The sequence below is a fragment of the Nelusetta ayraudi genome, unplaced genomic scaffold, assembly GCF_046127955.1.
Source record: "Nelusetta ayraudi isolate G7.1 ecotype Tasmania unplaced genomic scaffold, CSIRO-AGI_Nayr_v1 ptg000060l, whole genome shotgun sequence".
NCBI lineage: Eukaryota > Metazoa > Chordata > Actinopteri > Tetraodontiformes > Monacanthidae > Nelusetta > Nelusetta ayraudi.
In genome coordinates this window covers 2982350-3000501 of record NW_027466110.1, presented here as the reverse complement: position 1 = coordinate 3000501, position 18152 = coordinate 2982350, and the positions used below count along the sequence as shown (strand labels likewise).

General features: G+C 46.0%; 2 protein-coding genes across 2 annotated transcripts; both read left to right on the top strand.

Moving 5' to 3' along the window:
- The first annotated feature begins 720 nt into the window (after nt 1–720).
- acvr1c (activin A receptor type 1C) lies at nt 721–10851 on the top strand. Its single transcript, XM_076040255.1, has 9 exons — nt 721–992; nt 3239–3466; nt 6128–6367; nt 6455–6685; nt 6785–6952; nt 7142–7298; nt 7873–7997; nt 8084–8214; nt 9246–10851. Exons 1-9 carry the CDS (start codon nt 923–925, stop codon nt 9372–9374), a joined length of 1479 nt encoding a protein of 492 aa, XP_075896370.1. The 5' UTR covers nt 721–922; the 3' UTR covers nt 9375–10851.
- A 2855-nt stretch (nt 10852–13706) lies between these two features.
- Nucleotides 13707–17950, top strand: cytip (cytohesin 1 interacting protein). Its single transcript, XM_076040253.1, has 8 exons — nt 13707–13933; nt 14263–14312; nt 14398–14452; nt 14645–14747; nt 14930–15023; nt 15228–15294; nt 15805–15871; nt 16985–17950. Exons 1-8 carry the CDS (start codon nt 13745–13747, stop codon nt 17467–17469), a joined length of 1110 nt encoding a protein of 369 aa, XP_075896368.1. The 5' UTR covers nt 13707–13744; the 3' UTR covers nt 17470–17950.
- The last annotated feature ends 202 nt before the right edge of the window (nt 17951–18152 follow it).

The following is an 18152-nucleotide window of genomic DNA, read 5'->3' as shown; positions in this document are numbered from 1 at the left end:
TTTTTTGTTTCCGATTGGAGTTGCTGATACCTGGACGAAGTGTCGGTAAAACATCTAACTCCCAAGTCCGCTCTCTACACGAGGGAAGTGACGGCAGCTTCACACTGCAGGTCTGTGCCTTATCACGGGGATTTAAGTAAAAAATTAATCGTCCAGGTGACCCTTTGAACCCATGCTTCACAGGAGCAGACTTTCAAATCTACCAGCAGCTCCGGCCGGTGTTGTACTTTCTGTTTAAGGTGCAGGCAGTTGGTTTTTTTTTTTTGTTTGTTTGTTTGTTTTGTTTTTTATTGTTTTTCCTCTCACATGACCTCTGGGAGTTTTGTTTTTTGCTTTTTTTGTTTGTTTGGAACGATAAACTCTCCATCAGAACGAAAGACGCCTTCTGGCGAACCTGCGGAACTTCAGGCTTTTTTTAAAAGGGAGAATATACAGCCAGTGCGTTCGGGAAACTCGAACGATTGGAACTTTGGGGAAAAAAGGCCAAGGCTACAATAAAGCGAATAATTGGAACTTTTGCAGGTAAAGTCGAAGCGAAGCGGTACTAATAAAAAGTGACCCGCCCTCGCGTCGTCACTTTCTCCGCTGGCCGCCGTTCACATGTCTTCATCAGATGTTCGCCGCGCTAATCCTCTTAATCCCGGTCGGCGGGCGGGTGGGGCGGAGCTAAACTCTCTGCTCACCCTGTTGCAGTAATTCAGTTTGTTTGTTTTTGTTTTTTTTTTTTTGTCCCCACCCCCGCCCCTCTCCTGTCCTCTCCTCTCCTCTCTCCTCCTTCCTCTCCCGCTGGTTCATTACCGTAAGAGCTTCTGTGCGGTGTGCGCGGCCGTGCGGCTCCGCTGCTGCGTGTGATGTCGCCTGTCCCGACCCGGAGCTGCGTGAATGCCGCCGCCTCGCTGCGGGAGCGGATGCTGCGTCCGTGATGACTGGTGCCGCGGAGCGAAGCCTTCAAGTGGCGGTGGTCCTCCTCTACCTCGTCCAGCTGACCGCAGGTACTGGGACAGCGGGGGTGCTGGAGGAGGGTGGGAAGCAGGTGCGATGGCTTGACCAATCAGCAACGAGACAGGCTTTTAATTTTACGCGAGTTAAACTCTTGAAACTGTCCACCGAGACTGAATTTCTAAAGACGTTGACCTCGTAAATTCGTTGCACCAAGTATTTGTCACTTCAGGAACTTCATCTTCGCTTCAAACGTTCCTCCTCTTCATCATTGATTATTAATAATAATATTATTACAGGTTCCTCTTTTGTAACCCACGTGTGCTGTGTAATGTTAGCAATACAACTTATCAAATAAATCAAATGCCAAGATTAAAACCTTGAAACGGAAAAGGTTTATTAGTTTTGATAGTTAATCATGTTTTGGACAAGATTAGATATGAAAGTAACAAGTTCCACATCCATTCCACTCATATGAGTGAACAAGTGGCTCGTAGAGGTTTGACCAGATGAATTGCATTGCGGTCCTGCCACAGCAATGTTTTGTTTTTTTGTTTAGTTTCCCACAGTGATAGAAACAGGCAACAACAAAACAAAAAAAGTGTCACGTGCCGTCTCAATCTTAAATGCTATTTTTTTTATTTGTTTTAAAAATGCTTACGTAAAGCAAAAACTGCAGCTCCCTGTCAGTGACGCTTCAACCGTCAGTAAATGCGTTCACTTTTCTTCCCTGATACTTGAAACAGTTTATTTTCTTCCTGTAGTTCAAAATCAAGCAAGGCCTCAACTTGGAAGTAACAGTGCAAAAAAAAAAGCTTGTTTTTTTTAGGAGGTGCCTTTAAAGGTCCAAAAAACATTCTGTGGCCAGTATTGAGTTGGAATACACTTTATGGATCAAAGTGATCACCATCTTATTCTGATTCTGATCTTATTCTTGCTCTCATGCGAACGGTGGCTAATATTAAATATTTAACATAAAATCATGCACCTGCTTTTGGAAAAAAATGAGCAATTTCGTGATCATATTAACACCAGACCAAGGCGCAAAGTGACAGTTGCAACGTGCACTCTGGACTGCACTTTGGTTTCTAACAATCATAAACATTAAAAAAAAAAAATAGAACATTTTTCGTCTAAAGCTGCCGGCTTTTATTGATGAAAGAATCTTTTAACACAATTCTCCAGCCCTGCAATCATTCTAAACCCCCCCCCCCCCCAAAAAAAAAACAACAAAAAAAACTGACATTCAACCATATGTCCAGTGAACCCTCGTCACTGTGGATGAAAGAGCTGTTGCCCAGCAACTCTGGAGATATGCTCCAAAGAAACAACAAGATGTCCCAGTAATGCCCTGCATCAACACTCTGACTGCTCTCGTCAGAGATCTTCACCGACCTTGTTCCCTTGTTCTTCACAGGACGTCTGAAAAAGTAATCAGCAATGCTGTAATTGAACTGTCTAATTGAAAAAACAAATCTGAACTGTGGCACTGTGCTGGTATTTATTTCTTCCACTTGATCCATTCTGTGCCCCGTTTGTTCCTTTAAAGAAAAATAGCTCAGTAGCTCTGCATTAATCTCATGTTTATCATTTATGGCCTTTCCTTCTGCTTGCTGACCTCAGCAGCCTTGTCCCCATTTTCAGTTGCTCAGCACCTCTGAAAACGGAGACATTATTTATCTGGGCTGATCAGTCAGACAATAGTAGCTGCGGAAAAACTCACGCTTGCGGTCAAAATTTGCACTTGAAATTTGGATTTGTATTAAAAACATAAAATCCAGAAATGTTCCATGTAGACAAGCGCGACATGTAGCATTTTAACTACACAAGGTAAAATTCAATCATGTTTACAAGACGCCACGTGTTACGAACAATTGCCCTGTGTTTCCCCCCTGCTCAGCTTTTTTTAATTTTGTTTGATTTCATTTTATTTTGGCACGTTCTCCGTTGGGCCAGCAGGCCAGGCAGGGCAGCTTTACTCATCAATCAATTAGTCTTATCAAACAAAGCATGACAGCAGCTCCAAGTGGAGTACAAGATTATCCGGGTGTTAAACTAAGAGGCCTTCCTCTGGTTCTTTCACCTCCTGCCTTTTCAGAGAACGGACAGTGTTACATAACAGCCGAGCGTTTCCTCTAAAGATAAAAGGCCGTCGGGCCACGGCGGCGCTTCATGGAATAAAACAAAACAAAAGACTGTTACTTTAACTATGAACCAATGAACCACCTGCTGCCTGATGGGTAAAAAAAAAAAAAAAATGGACAGTGGCTATTTAACTTGTACCACTGATGTATTTCAGGTCTGACATGCTTTTGCCAGCGATGCATCAACCAGACGTGCGAGGCGAAGCCCGACGGCGGCTGCTGGAGTTCGGTGATGCTGATCAACGGGAAGCAGGAGCGGGACAGCGTCTGCCTGACGGCCTACCATCTGACGGGCGAGATCAACTGCAGGGGCGTCGGGAGGTTCTCCAAGAGGAAGTGCTGCTTCACCGACTACTGCAACCGTGAGCCGATGTACATTACAGGTAGGGCCGCTGCGGCGCTCGTGTCTCTTATTTATTCTTTGCTAAATGGAAAGTCCCTTGAGATGGCCCACTAAAGACAGACGATGCAAACATAAAAAGTAGTGAATATAAACATAGTACCAAACTTCTAAGCACAAGGACGCTCACACACACACGTACACCCATGCACGCTACAATGCTCCCCAAAGCCCCCCCTCTCAAACATACACATGCATGTACACACCTATGTAATCATATTTGCTTGCATACAGATGCACACATCACTTCAGTACAGTACATGAGCAAAGGAAAAGCGAGTATGAGAAGTCCTAGAGGGAAACAGAAGTGAAAAAGATGATCAGAAACAAGAGCAGGATGTCTGAAGATATGTAATTAGGGATGATTTGAAGACACGAAGAGAAGCTATGGACCGAAGCGAAGTGAGGAGGGAAGGTTGCTCCATCCCAATGGAGCTTTGAACTTAAATAATGCACAACGACCAATTTCTTTGCTAATTCTCGGTGTAGATGGAAACAGATGATCAGCTCGTGGTTTTTTTTTTCTTTCTGTTGTTAACTGGAGAGTGTGGCCGGTTTTAGGGAATGTAAAAGAAAAAAAAAAAATCAAAACGCATCCACCCAAACAGTGAATGACACGTTGCTGCAGAGCGGCTGCGCTCATTCGACAGCAGCCGGCGCTGGGTTTCCCACTCGCGCTGACCCCGGCTAGACGAGGTGGATGCTAATCCTACTAGATCCTGTGACATAACAAACCTGGCAGAGGCAATTGGACGGGCGGCGAGAGATCCTCCCTCCCTCCCTCCGTCACTCCCTGCTAACTCCCTCCCACCTAACTCCCTCCCTCCCTCCTAACTCCCCCCCCTCCCTCCTAACTCCCACCCACCCTGCCTCCCTCCATTCTTCCCACCCTCCCTTCCTTGCGTAGGCTGGCTGCAAGAGGGAAGAAAGCCTCTCTTGGGTGGGGTGGATGGAAGCTGACCTCAGAGTACAGCGGGATTAGCATCACCTGTGGATGTGCTAGTGGGTGGGAGAGACGGGGAGGGTCGGCATTAGTCTTAGCGTGGCGCTTTTTGCTGTGGATGTGAGCTGGGAAAAGCTTCACTGCTGCCCGTGGAGGTGTAATCACTTTGTTGTTGGGACACAATCCTCCTGTTCGTTCTCATTCAGATGCAACAGTAGTCCAGTAAATGACATGATGTGAATGAATTTATTACGGTATTGAATTCATCCAAGACATTTATTTGGTCACAGGTATCTCCATGTATTGTAATACAGTATGTAGTTGACAAGGCTGCACAGTTTTCCATATAGGAAATGGTTACACAGGCTCCAACACACCAGATCCCTGGTGTAAAATTTTCCCATTAGGTGAGCGACTGTATGTCAACATTATCTCGGACATATCTGAAATGATGTGGAACTTCTGATGCCATCAGCATTTTTGGTTCACCTGATATGAACAAGAGGATGAGACTGAACACTGCTAAAAAAAAAAAAAAAAAAAAAAAAGTTTTCTGGCAGCAGCTGTTGTGTTGACGTGCAGGGCTGCTGCAGTGCACGCTGTCGATCAGACCGGTTTGAGGGGCGGCGACCGCAGGCCGTGATGACTGTGAATGAGGTCACTGCAATCAATCTGTTCCGCCGCCGCGCTGCACCAAGCTCGTCCACTAAGCTGGTCGTTGGTTAAAAAAAAAAGAAGATGTTTCATCATGGCTGTGACTGTGATGATGCAACTCGCAATGTTTTTTTTTTTTTTTAATGGTACAGTACGCTGACTGCTTTTCGGGTTTGTTCCCAATCTAAGGTCAAAGGTGTGTGGAGCGTATTTGAGGATTTGTGATGCCAGATTTTTCGTAGTTTGGATGAAGCCCATTAGTTCAATAACTTTTTTTTTAACAAAGCAAAATTCAACAAAATTCAAAATCATTATTTCATGGTGGTAATAGACTACAATGTTGAAACATTGCTCAGCTCAGTATTCGGTCAACGCGTCACCACATCGCCCACCCACAAGCTTTTTCTATTTCAGTGTGTTTCCAGGTGTCCTTTGTCCACCCACAGGCAGGCAGAATTAAGGTCATAGACGTACCAGGTTACCTTGTTTTGGCAAAGACACTGTTGTTTATTCCAAGGCCACGCGGTGCACCTGCTTTTGCTCCGAGAAATATACTGCAGTACTTTGAGGTACCTCTCTAATCATCGCAAAAAGGCTGTTTTGTGTGTGTTCTCAGCTTTTGTTTAATGAAATGAGTGACATCATCAGATCTATGCAGATTTAACATGCTCACTGCTGTACCTAAATAAACCACCAGAGGGAAGCAAGGACAATGTGATTATGCTCCCTTCGGTTCCCTTAATGCCATGCAAGTCTATGGGGTCAAAAGTCAACTTTGTCCTAGAGACATGGGACCACTTGCAGGTTCATTGGGATCCCTCAAGACACAGCCACGTCAGGTCTGTGAGAGATTTTCTTCCTCCAAGGTGGGGCGTGTCAGAGAAAGTTTGAAAACCACTGCCTTAATGTCGTTTCTAAACAACATCCGACTGCAAATTTAAAGAGACTTGAAAGCGTTGGGTGCAGTAATTTTCCTGGTCTTCTTTCCTCACTTCCTTATTGAAACACATTTGAATTGGCAGCCTATGTGTTTGTATCCGTCCACAGACATACCCTTGCCTGAAGGAGGCTGGACCAGGCTGCAGCTTGTGCTGGTGACTGTGGTGCCCTGCCTGCTGCTGCTTTTCGCCATCCTTATAATTGTGTTCATGGCTCGTGGTCATCCTTGGCCATGCAGAGCCCGGATGCAGGACCCCGAGGAGGCCCTGGACGAACAGACGCTCATGTCCCCCGACAAGTGTCTCAAAGATCTGATCTACGACATGACCACCTCGGGCTCCGGATCGGGTAACTCCACCGAGCAGATACGACGGCCGGAAGTTTGACGGTGCGGAATTTGTCGTACACGTCTGAAGGAGCCTTTCCCTCTCGCAGGCCTCCCTCTGCTGGTGCAGCGGACCATAGCCCGGACCATCGTCCTGCAGGAGTCCATTGGGAAGGGTCGCTTTGGCGAGGTGTGGCGAGGAAAGTGGCGAGGGGAGGACGTGGCCGTGAAGATCTTCTCCTCCAGGGACGAGAGGTCATGGTTTCGCGAGGCGGACATCTATCAGACCATCATGCTGAGACACGAGAACATCCTGGGCTTCATCGCTGCCGACAACAAAGGTGTCAAGACTTATACGCACAAATCGTGTGAAAACTAACTGAATGTGGGCCCTTAAAGATAAACTGATTTTTGACTCTCTAAACTCGTGTCAATCACAGACAACGGCTCGTGGACTCAGCTGTGGTTGGTGTCCGAGTACCACGAGCACGGCTCCCTGTACGACTACCTGAACAGACACACCATCACAGTGGAGGGCATGATCCTCCTCGCCCAGTCCGTGGCCAGCGGCCTGGCACACCTGCACATGGAGATCATCGGCACCCAGGGTAGGATGGGATACATGGAGAACCTTTCATTCTTTGGATTCCTATTTAGGTTTGGCCACAGTACAAGTGTTTAGTTTTCCAATTTTCTTTACATTTTCAAATGTGAGATCATATTTGGCCTTTCCATCCATGAAACGTACCAGCTCTCGGGTGTAATTTTCCTCATCTGTTGTGTTTGTTTGTTTGTAGGCAAACCCGGCATCGCTCACAGAGACCTCAAGTCTAAAAACGTCCTGGTGAAGAAGAACGGCACGGCGGTCATCGCCGACCTGGGCCTGGCCGTGAAACACAACTCCACCACCAACACCATCGACATACCGTCCAACCACAGAGTGGGAACCAAAAGGTTGCGTTTACGTCTCACTCACACACACACACACACACACACAAACATGAATTGAAACTTAAGATACCTCAATTTATAAGACACGACTCAAATTACTAGTGATTCTTAGATTAGTAATTTCTTTTGTTATCTGAAATGCAATTATCAAAGATGCTCTTATTTTTGAAATTACTGCTAGAAACACATTTTTGTCAAATGTTAATTGCATTCCTGTTTTATCAAGAGAACATTCAGAAATCAAACAAAATCTACATAAATCCTTCACTCATGAGGTTTATTTCCAAGGAATCTGGCGACCCCTAGTGATACAAAAGCAAACTGAGAAGAGTTGTGTTGGTTGGCTGTATTTTTCACAGACCAAGCTACGACTGCTGACAACACAATGTTCAAATTGATGATGGTGCTTGTTAATGTTTTTATTCTTCAGTTTTTTAAAATGTTTCCATGACTCAATGTTTTTTAATGGCCATGGAAAGACACAAAAAACAACCAACAAGAACCAAAACCAGTCAAGGATATTCTTAATAGCCTCTCTTTTTGTCAAATTGCACTCTAATCACTCTTTCCTGCGCAGGTACATGGCTCCGGAAATCCTGGACGAGACCATCAATACACGCAGCTTTGAGTCATTCAAGCAGGCGGATATCTACTCGCTCGGCCTGGTCTTCTGGGAAGTGGCCCGAAGATGCTCCATTAGGGGTAAATTCCACTTAAAATTGCGCCGATTTCTCGTCAAACTCCACGGGATGAGTTGAGGAATAAATAAAAATCTCCCTTTTTGCCAGGAATTCACGAAGATTTCCAGCTGCCTTATTACGACCTGGTGCCTTCGGATCCCACTGTTGAGGACATGAGGAAGGTGGTGTGCGACATGAAACTCAGACCCAACGTTCCCAACCAGTGGCAGAGCTGCGAGGTGAGACTGAGAACTAAAACCTGCCTCTGCGGAGGCCTCACGTGCTCCTCGCCCGTTTTAACGAAACTGCAAAAGTCAAGTTGCAAAACGAGCAGCCCGATGGCTTGAGGCCGCAGCTCTGATGAGTCGTGGTTTTCAACCGCCTGAGTCTGCGAGTTTTGGGTTCGGGCTCCTCAAAACTGAAAACGCTGTGGTCAGCTCAAGTTGTTTTGTGTGTCGCATTTACCTGCTTTCAAAAGAAACAGTTTGTGCATGAAGCAGACTGAGTAGTTGAATCTAGAAAAATAGGTCGATTAAAATCTTAATGCCGCCCACTATATAATCTACTTATCTTCTGCTTCTACGCCTTCAAATCCACGTAACGCCTCTGTAGTTTCACAGAGTATAGGAGATGCCAATACATGGGAAGAAAACATTGACTGAGTTCTCCAAAAATTGGGGAAGAGTACCAAAAATAAGAAGTTTGTTTCCATACAGCTTATGTGGTGCCTGTAAGACACAGCAAAAGCCCAATTTGACTTAATGTCTTGTTTTCAGCCCAGGCGTCCTGCCTGGATAGGAGCTACATTAACTAATGTCCAATAGTGGCACCCGCATGGTAGCAGTGACGGGAAAGGAAGCCACAGTGAAACAGCTGGCCAAAAGTGTGTTGTTTACATTGCTGTTTCGAGACCAGTTTGCAGACGTGTCAAGCTTGTTGGCCACTGTTGGCTTCCACTCAAGTAGCGCTAGGTGGACTCGGTTCTCTCTGTCAAACCCCAGAGTGGCTACATGGATTTTGAAATGCCACCAGAGCTTCCGTCAAAATAGTAGCAACCGGTGGGTGGTTGGAAGAAAAAAAAAAAAAAAAATCCAATGTTAACTGCGAGTGCTAGCTCAGACGAGACGAGCGATAAGAGAAGGGGAGCAGCATGTACAGAGATGTCTTATCAGAGTGACGCGTAGTGAAACCCAGATTAGCGGCAGTGACATTTGGGCTCCTTTGCTAAGTGAGACTCTCCCTTTCTGTCTCCCTGATGACTCTCCGCCAGGCTCTGCGTGTGATGGGGAAGCTGATGCGAGAGTGCTGGTACGCCAACCCACCCGCCCGCCTCACGGCGCTGAGGGTCAAGAAAACCGTGTCTCAGGTGTCGATGGCCACTAAGGATGTCAAGGACTAGACCGGTGGGTGCCGGGGACCTGGTCGGACCACACCCGTTTGCTGCCGCTTACTGGACTGAGGTCGCCCTCTACGCCCGCGACAGTGGCACTGCTCTGAGAGCAGATCCAAAAGTGGTTCAGGCGCCCGGGTGTTGGAGGTGGGCGGCACTGATTTGCGCACAGACCTGAGGTGCAACAAGATTGTTAGCAGTAGAAGAGCCATATGATGTATATGTGCGTGTGTGCGTGTGTGTGTGTGTGTGTGTGTGCGCGCTTGGTGCTTAACAAATTTATTGGACCAAAACCCAATGTAGGGTTTATGTCCTACTTGTTAACAGCATCTGTAACTACCAAAATCATTTTCTATTATAATGGTTAAATACACCTGAATGTAGACGTTCCTTTGCTGAAATATTTTTCCAATTCTATAATAGTTATTATTTATGAATTTCTAATTTCCTGTTTAAAAAAGAGGGGAAAAAGAGGGAAAAAATAGTAATGCGCATTTCTATGTCTTGATGAAGATACCAAATTGTAACCTTTAACTTCAATTGCTGAGCAGTTTTAGTATTTATATGATTCATTTATGACTCCCCAGAGAACTGAGCCAGCTCAAATTGGGTGTGAAACTGTGAATTCAAAAGACTTATCTAGTTAGTTCAGCAAAGGTTTTGAAAGATTTCAAGAAAAAGAAAAGAAATCCTCTTTTTCATTTCAGGTGGTCTCATAAATTGAAGTACTGTATAAACACATATACAGTATTTGAAGTTATCGCTTTTCTACCTCATACATTTAAGTGCCCACAGCTTTAAGTTGCACATTATGACGTTTCTGTGCCATGTCTTGTAGTAAACACAGTGTTTCTGGGTATGTAGTGCACTAACTGACAAGCTCAAGGGCACATTTTACTGCTGCTGACTAATTTCAAGACATTTCAGACGCACTCATAGAGCCTTCTCGAAGGTTTCTGATTTTTCATTTTTTTCTTAGCGGGTTTTAGATTAAGACGGGTTTATTGTTGGGTTTTTTTTGTTTTTGTTTTTGGAGGTTGGAAAAGTACCTGGAGACAGAAGAGGAAGAGGGCTGGTGATACCTTCTTACAAGTGAAAGAATTCCATGGTCTGCTTGCTAAACACATCTAAAGAGTGGCTTTAGCCACAGCTGAGGCCTGGATAATAACTGTTGTGTTCTGCTGCCCAAAGGCATCAACAAGTGTTAAAACACGTCATATTGATATCCAGTGCTGACGTTTTGTTGCCCCCTGGTGGGCTTGATAGTCTTGCTTTCAGAAAAGGGGAGTTGAGCTTCGTCAAGTCATTACACAATGGGTTAAAAATGTCACCTATTATTTTTTGGCCTCGCACTCAAGCTCAGCATTTAGTGGGGAGACAGATCAGTTTGTTTTACAAGTGTGTGATGTCATGGCTTTTTTTTTTCTACTTTATTTGGTCTAAGAACAAATTAACACATCAAAATAATGTTCTTATTTTGCAATATCGCAACAATAACAAAGGCCAAAAGGCCAGGTGTTGAAATAAAAAAAACAAAAACAAACAGGGTCCTAATAACAGTAACTTCTGAAAACACGGTTGCTTTTAGCGCAGCAGCAGTATGTGGCCTTTTAGGTGGAAATGTGGTTTTGCTGTTGCCGTTCAATCAGTGCGAATGACTTAATCTCCTGCACAGGCACCATGTGACTGCGACTGTGTGTAGTGTCTCTCACCCATATCATGTCTGGTGATCCTGCGCTCTGAAGATGTGGACGTGCGCGGTACGAAAAAAGCCTCGGGGCCCTCCGTGTCACATGCCGTCTCGCTCCTCATATCTCCACTCAAATCTATCGGCCGTGTTTTGTGTTTTTGAAGCGGCTGAAGTGGCGAACGCAGCAGCAGCAGCAGCAGCAGCAGCAGCAGCAGCAGCCCTCCCTGTCATCCAGTTCTCAATTTCTTTCAGTGTTTGCTGCTCTTAGATGTTCATTTATGGATTCATAGATGACGCGTGGTGGATGGAAGTGTCTTTTGACTGAATGTCCGCTAATTTGGGTTTTTTTTATGCACAAGTTGAGATTTTATCTAATATGTTCATTTATGGGTTCATAGTGGACGCGTGGAGGATGGAAGTGTCTTTTCACTGAATGTCCGCTAATTTCTTTTTTTTTTTACGTACAAGTTGAGATTTTATCTATTATTGTGTGATGTGACAAAAAACATGCTGAGCTGAAGAGTTTCCCTTCATTCATTTCAGAGGTGATTTCACCGGGTGCACTTTATGTCTGAGGTCTCTTCGACACGCCGGCCACAAGCTTGCTTAACAAATGTTTTAATTTTCTTTTGTGAAACAAACACCAAGGAATTGTGTATAGTCCTTTTTTTTTCTTTTGCAAGTTCGTGTGTAACGCGTTTGTACCATTGTGTCTTTGCTCTTGCACTACTTATTCTGTATAGAAGGTGTCATTGGGTCAATAAATTATTTTTTCTTCAAAAAGAAAACGCGTTTGTTCACTTGTGTGACGTGTGACCGCACCAGACGTCTCTCTTGGGATGACGCTGGCGACAGGTTTTGCAGTCTGCTGCACTCAAGGTGATTTTCCAGGAAGGTTGGCAGGAACTGGGTCGGCTCCTTCGTCTCCACGCACTTCACCTGCACTGATGTGACTCATCTCTTGCATTCTCCTGCGCCGATGCCGCCGCCTGTGATGTGGATTTTGTCCGTTAGATGGAGGAAACGGAGCCGTGGTACTGTAGAGCGTCAGCACTCTGCAGATGAGTCAGAAGACTTCAAGGCACTTTGACACTTTTTGACTCTTCCACCGCGTCAAGCAAGACAAGTGAGACCGTGGTGACGCTTTAAAGTTATAAATGGCCACAGCGTGCTGCAACTTCAACGGTCACATTTTTTTTTTTTTAAATGCCTGTTGTGTCTGCAGACACTCTTGCGCAAATTACACTCATGAAAACAAACTAAAAATGATTAAATCTGAATTTTGAAAAAAAAAATCTTGTAGGACACTGTTCATCAACACGACTGACTGAACTGGTGCAATGACATGTTTCCATAACAGTCCTGCTGTTGGGTTCTCTGTCACCAGCCTGCAGCAGGTCAGCGGTGCAAAGTGTGGAAACTTTTGATGCAAAATTTGTTACACCCATTTTTGTTTTTTCACCAGCAGTCTGCTGTTTCTCCCCAGAAAATTAAAACTGTCCAAGCCTCCTCTGGTTTGTTACAAGAATATGTGTTTGCATCAACTCCATAAATCACCTTATTGTGACATCAAAAGGGGTATCGCAAAGTAAAGGAGGACATGCTCTGCCAGCTCTTGCATCTGCTGTGAAACCGCCTCGTTTTTGCTGCACCCCCCTGCCACCTTCCAAACGTGTAAAGTCCAATGAAGCGTCTCCTTTAGCCCACGGCTAAAACCCAGTGTTGTTGTTTTTGTTGCAGGGGGGCTGTGAACACAGGGCTAATAAACAGTCGGGTCTCCAGGAGACCCGAGAACGTTTCTGAACGACAAGCAGTGCAAGGCGGCAGCTCTGGTGTTCTGAAAGTTGGAAACGAGAAGAAAAAATGCATATAAAATGTTGTAATGGCTGAAATTGGAAGATGTTTTCAGATGTTTGAGGCAGCAAGAGACACTCAGCAAAAATTCCTGCACGCACCCCTGTGAGGACGAGGCTGCTGAAGTGGTGCACCCTGGTTTGGATTTATTTAACCCATCAGCCTTTGTTTTCCTGGGTGGCTGCCTGCTAGTGTGTGTGTGTGTGTGTGTGTGTGTGTGTGTGTGTGTGTGTGTGTGTGCGCGTGAGCCTGATGGTCCCTTTGAAGCGAGCCGTGCCTGATGCCTTCTGCCCACTGACCCGTGGTGTCTGTTTTGGGGAGAGTGACACTGGCCTCCAGCCATCTCAGCCCCCTATTGTCTGCCCCCATAAGACGAGTCTCCCTGCTTGGCAGAGCACAGGGCTCAGGACTCGCGGCTCGGGACTCAGTCAGCAGCGAGAAGCCTGCTGGAGGAACTGAGACCGAGAGGAGCTCAGGCAGGCGCTGCAGGGGAGGCTAAGAGGGGGCGCTTTCTCATGCGCTGCTGATTTCTGACAGGCCATAAATCGAATTGCGTTGACTTTTTGCGAGAAAAAAAGTGACGGGAAGGAGGTGAAAAAAGTGAGAAAAAAAAAGTGTGAACGTCCTCCTTTGTCAAAACAGCAGCTCTGCCTTTTCTCAAGAAAAGAGTCGACTTGGGGGAACTGGGGTGGGAGTGCACACGAGACGAGCGGGCCCGCCGCAGCTGTCACATGACTCAGATTTCCGCCTTGACACATTTTGCCTGTCGGCTGCACAGCAGGGGGAGGGCCACACAGACACACACTCGCAGCAGCAGCAAGCAGCAGCAAGCAGGATGAGCATGTGGTTCTCTGAGGAGCGGGCTGCCGTGCAGACCAGCACCATGAGTTTGAGCCAGGAGAGCTACATGGTGAACAACAACAGCACGCTGAGGAAGAAGTGCGCGCTGTGGTACCGGCGCTCGCTGAGGGGCAGCGGGGATCGACACCGGCACGAGACGGGCTCTCTGCCCCGGGTGCACAGGGTGAGTGAGAACACCAGGGTGGCTCTGTGTGAGTGTGTGTGTGTGTGAACTGATTTTTGTGTTTCATGCATATGCAAAAAAAAAAAGACTTAAAAATGTAAACTTAGGAGAGAAGACTTTAGTTTTTGCTGTCTCACCCTCCACTTGCTGAGAACTTTGAACAACTTTAATCCTCTGTGTTGTGTTGTGTTGTGTTGTGTTGTTTTGTGTTGGGTAATACAGACGGGATCAGCACGCACCCACACACTCTGCTAGTAGATTTAAAATTCAAATCTCTTGCATTGTTTTAAAAGTGTACTTCTGTCTTTTGTTTTTTGTTTTGCTTCCAGCCCAAACTAAACCACTCCAACTCATTGGTGGATTACACTGATCCGCAAAGGTACATGGTAGCATATTTGAATATGCTTTTGTTCGAGATGAAGCCAACAACGCAATATGAAAGACTATCCTCTTGTTTTTTAAAGGATAACAGTTGCGCTGGAAAAGCAAGACAACGAAACGTTTGGTTTTGAAATTCAGGTGAGCGCCACTTCCTGTCATGAAAAAAAACTCTTTGTGCATTGTTGCCTGATGATGATGATGATGATGATGATGATGATGATGATGATGGTGATGGTCATGATGATTATGATGCTGTTGCTGCTGATGCTGCTGCCGCTGATGAATTGCGTTCCCTTCTCCTAACGTCTTGCACCTCTTCTCGCTCTGCAGACCTACGGTTTGCAGCAGAAAAACGCCACAGGGACGGAAATGTGCACGTTCGTGCGCAGGGTGCACGAGGACAGCGCTGCCGAGAGTGCAGGTCTGACCGCAGGTGAGCCACAGAAGCACTCTGCCGCACGTATGCAGACTCCTCCCCAGGCGAAAAACCTTTCGGCTGCCGATCAGCAGCGGCCCGTGTTTTTCTCACCGAGCGTATGAAAAACTGAGTCACAGCCGCCTGCGAATTATCGCTGACCTCGACTTTTTCCATAATCTCGTCTTTTTCTTTCTCAGGAGACATCATTGTGACCATCAACGGCGTCAGCATCGAGGGCTCCTCCCACCAGCAGATCCTCGACCTCATCCGAGAATCGACCAACAGCCTCAAGTGAGTGTTGGCTATGATGATGATGATGATGATGATGATGATGATGATGATGATGTCATGGGAGCGTGATGGTGCACAGCAGGGGATCAACTGGCCAGAGAAGGCCATAACAGAACAAACAGCAACAGCGTAATGACGGAGTTTTACCCAGAGGGGGGGGCAGCGTGTGTAATTATGTGCGCTTGTTTTGATTTTGGTTTGCAGGATGGAGACTGTCTGTGGGAACGTGGTCAAGCGGATCGAGCTAGAGAAGCGGAAGAACCTGCTGAAGGTGGGTTTCGGTTACATGACCCACATTAGTTGCATGAAACACACAGATCATTTGCTGCTAGTGGTCAAGAGAGTTACCAGTTAGGCTTTAAATTAACATTCTTGTAATAAGCATTAGTTAATAGATAATAAGTCCCTTATAACACGCTTATTAACAGTATTATGCGTTTATAGCTTAGCGTCAATAACACCATTGTGATATAGTTAATATCAGATAACTTGTTAACAGTTGTTGATGCTTTTTGCAGCTACTGGTTCTAAAGTGAAAACAATGATTGATTGATTGATTGATTGATTGATTGATGGTAAAAGGATTAGTTATCTGACACAGCACTTGGATATGATCAGAATGAAAAAAATGTGGTTAATCATGACATCAATTCAAGGGAAACGTGTTCCTCGGTGCGCACGGGGCTGCTCGAGCGGCGCAATTTGCATCCTGGATACGCAGGCCAGGTGTTTACTGGAACTGAAAATGCTCAACACTCTCTTTCTCTCGCTTCGCCTGCAGCAAACACTACGTGAGAAACTGGTGGAGCTGCAAACGCTGACGGTTCAGGAGAAACGCCTGACGCGAGGTGAGGTTTTCTGTGTTCTCAGACCACAGCGCTTCCTTTCGCTCCCCCCTCCCCCCACCCACACACACAACACCACCACCATCACTCCACCCCTTCTCCTCTCCTTCTTCTGAAATAAGCGAGAAGCCTGACACGCTCTTGAAGGCGACGGAGTTTCCCTGCTGATGGGGCTCCTGCTGCTGCCACCCTTCCTGTCAGGTTACCAACATGCAGGGGCGGAGCTACGGGGTGGCCAGTGCTGGCCCTGGCCACCCCAGGGTGGGGGGGGGGTGGGGGGGGGGCGGTAATTTAACTGAAGACCTTACAATTCCACACTAGAGCAGCTCAAGTCATCTTTTTTTTAATGTAATAATAGACGTAATATATGTATGTATTTAATATGTATAATATAATTCTGACTTGATGATTGGCCTGGATTTTGTTCCTATTTATTGACCCTATTTATTGACTGGCCCTAGGACACTAGGAACAAGCTGATATAGGTTAATTATTCATGATAAACCTGTATTGAGGACTTGCATTTCAGTACTCATTGATGCTATAATGTATAATGTGTTTTGGTACTTGATAAGGCCAAAACACATCATAGAATTGCTTTGATTTTTTTTTCTCCACAGATGTTCTGTTATTTGGACAACATTCCTCAGCCTGTTTTTCTAGAACATGAGGCGACTGTCACAAGTTTCACAGCAGCACAAACACAAATTTAACAAAATTGTCACATACATACATACATACATATACAACTGGTAGAAGTGTTGTGATATCGGCATGTATTTTACAGGTACGGGCAGAGTACTCGTCCCTGGTATCCATACCGATACTGTTATTGGTATCGTTGCATCCCTATTAGTAACATTGGTGAAGATTTCCTTCCTCTAATTCGTAGGGATGGTGACTGTTATAAGGTCACACTGAAAACAGTTCATAAATAGAAACAACTATAGTTAAAATTGGGATAGTAATTTAAAAAACGGCCACGTAGACATTTCAGGTATCTACTCCTTGCCGTCCCAGTGTGAGTCATGATCTCACCCTGGGGCCACCCAAACCGGAGGAAGCACTCCTGACTCCGCCACGACCAACATGAGAAACTCCTCTTGTCTTTCCCAGGTAAACCAGACGACGCCAGCCTCCGCCACTCCTCCGACTCCTCGCTGTGCTCCCCCGTCAGCCGCTACGGCCTGCGCATCTCCAGCGACAGCAGCTTCAGGAGCGCCATGACGGACGACAGCGACCAGACCAGCGTGTTCGGGGACGCCAGCTCGCCGGGTCCCTTCAGCGCGGTCAGCATGATGGACGACAGCTGCTTCTTCTCCTCCAAAGACTTCTCATCGCAGGAGAGCACTCGCAGGTTCTCGTCCTCCAGCAGCCAGAACCACCACCAGTCCCTGGGTCGCTCCAGCAGCTCCAGTCTGGCCGGAGGTGGCGGCGGCAGCAGCAGCAGCAGCAGCTCCATGTCGCCGTCCTGGGAGGAGACCAGGATCTCCTCCTTGTTTGGGACGCTTCCACGCAAAAGCAGGAAAGCCAGCATGCGCAAACACATCTTCAAGCTGCTCCCGGGACTCCAGCGATCAGTGGAGGAGGAGGAGGTTTGAAGACTTTTCACACATTGCAGAACTCAGGACACTGCGACTGGACACGTGGCATTAATGTGGAACAGAAACTTTGCAGGTGTTAATATTGTTCTCCTTTGTTGAGTTTGTATCATATTGTAAAGCACAAATGTCATGAGCATTAACACGTCGTCCAGACAGAAGCTGTGCAAAGCAGAAATTATCATTTCTTTTTAACGAACGTCAGCAGCACTGCCTCTGCTGCGTTCAGGTGTCGAAAACCAAAAAGAGATCTTAAAACAGGATGTGGGTCCCGGAGGTAGTGCACAGACGTTTTCATAAACAAGTGACAAGTTATATCGAGGGTGTCAAGAATACACCCAGAATGCTTCAGGTTTTACATTCAGAGCGGCGTGAAAAAAAAAAACCACAACACACCAAAACGTTTCTTTTGAGGCAACATTTTTCTCTATTTTTGTGTAAACATCAGGAGTTTTATCTCTGCACGATGCTAAGATTCAGATTGGTGCAGTTCTCCTTCGCACACCGACGATGCACAGAACTCCAGATCTGCAACCGAGCACACTGCATTTTAAATTTTCCATTGAGGTTACAACTATATGACATGAATTACTTTAAAAAACGATACCAGAAGGATGTAGTTTAGGTCGGAAAACAAAACTTGAATATACACCCCACACATTTCCTGTGAGAGGTTGAATTGC

What these genes read in the sequence shown, in the direction of transcription:
- acvr1c (XM_076040255.1), top strand. Translation starts at nt 923, where the DNA reads ATGACTGGTGCCGCGGAGCGAAGCCTTCAAGTGGCGGTGGTCCTCCTC. An exon ending in CCTCGTCCAGCTGACCGCAG is followed by an intron (nt 993 to 3,238) that starts GTACTGGGACAG and finishes GATGTATTTCAG; the next exon opens with GTCTGACATGCTTTTGCCAG. An exon ending in CCGAAGATGCTCCATTAGGG is followed by an intron (nt 7,998 to 8,083) that starts GTAAATTCCACT and finishes CCTTTTTGCCAG; the next exon opens with GAATTCACGAAGATTTCCAG.
- cytip (XM_076040253.1), top strand. Translation starts at nt 13,745, where the DNA reads ATGAGCATGTGGTTCTCTGAGGAGCGGGCTGCCGTGCAGACCAGCACC. An exon ending in GATTACACTGATCCGCAAAG is followed by an intron (nt 14,313 to 14,397) that starts GTACATGGTAGC and finishes TGTTTTTTAAAG; the next exon opens with GATAACAGTTGCGCTGGAAA. An exon ending in CGTTTGGTTTTGAAATTCAG is followed by an intron (nt 14,453 to 14,644) that starts GTGAGCGCCACT and finishes CTCGCTCTGCAG; the next exon opens with ACCTACGGTTTGCAGCAGAA.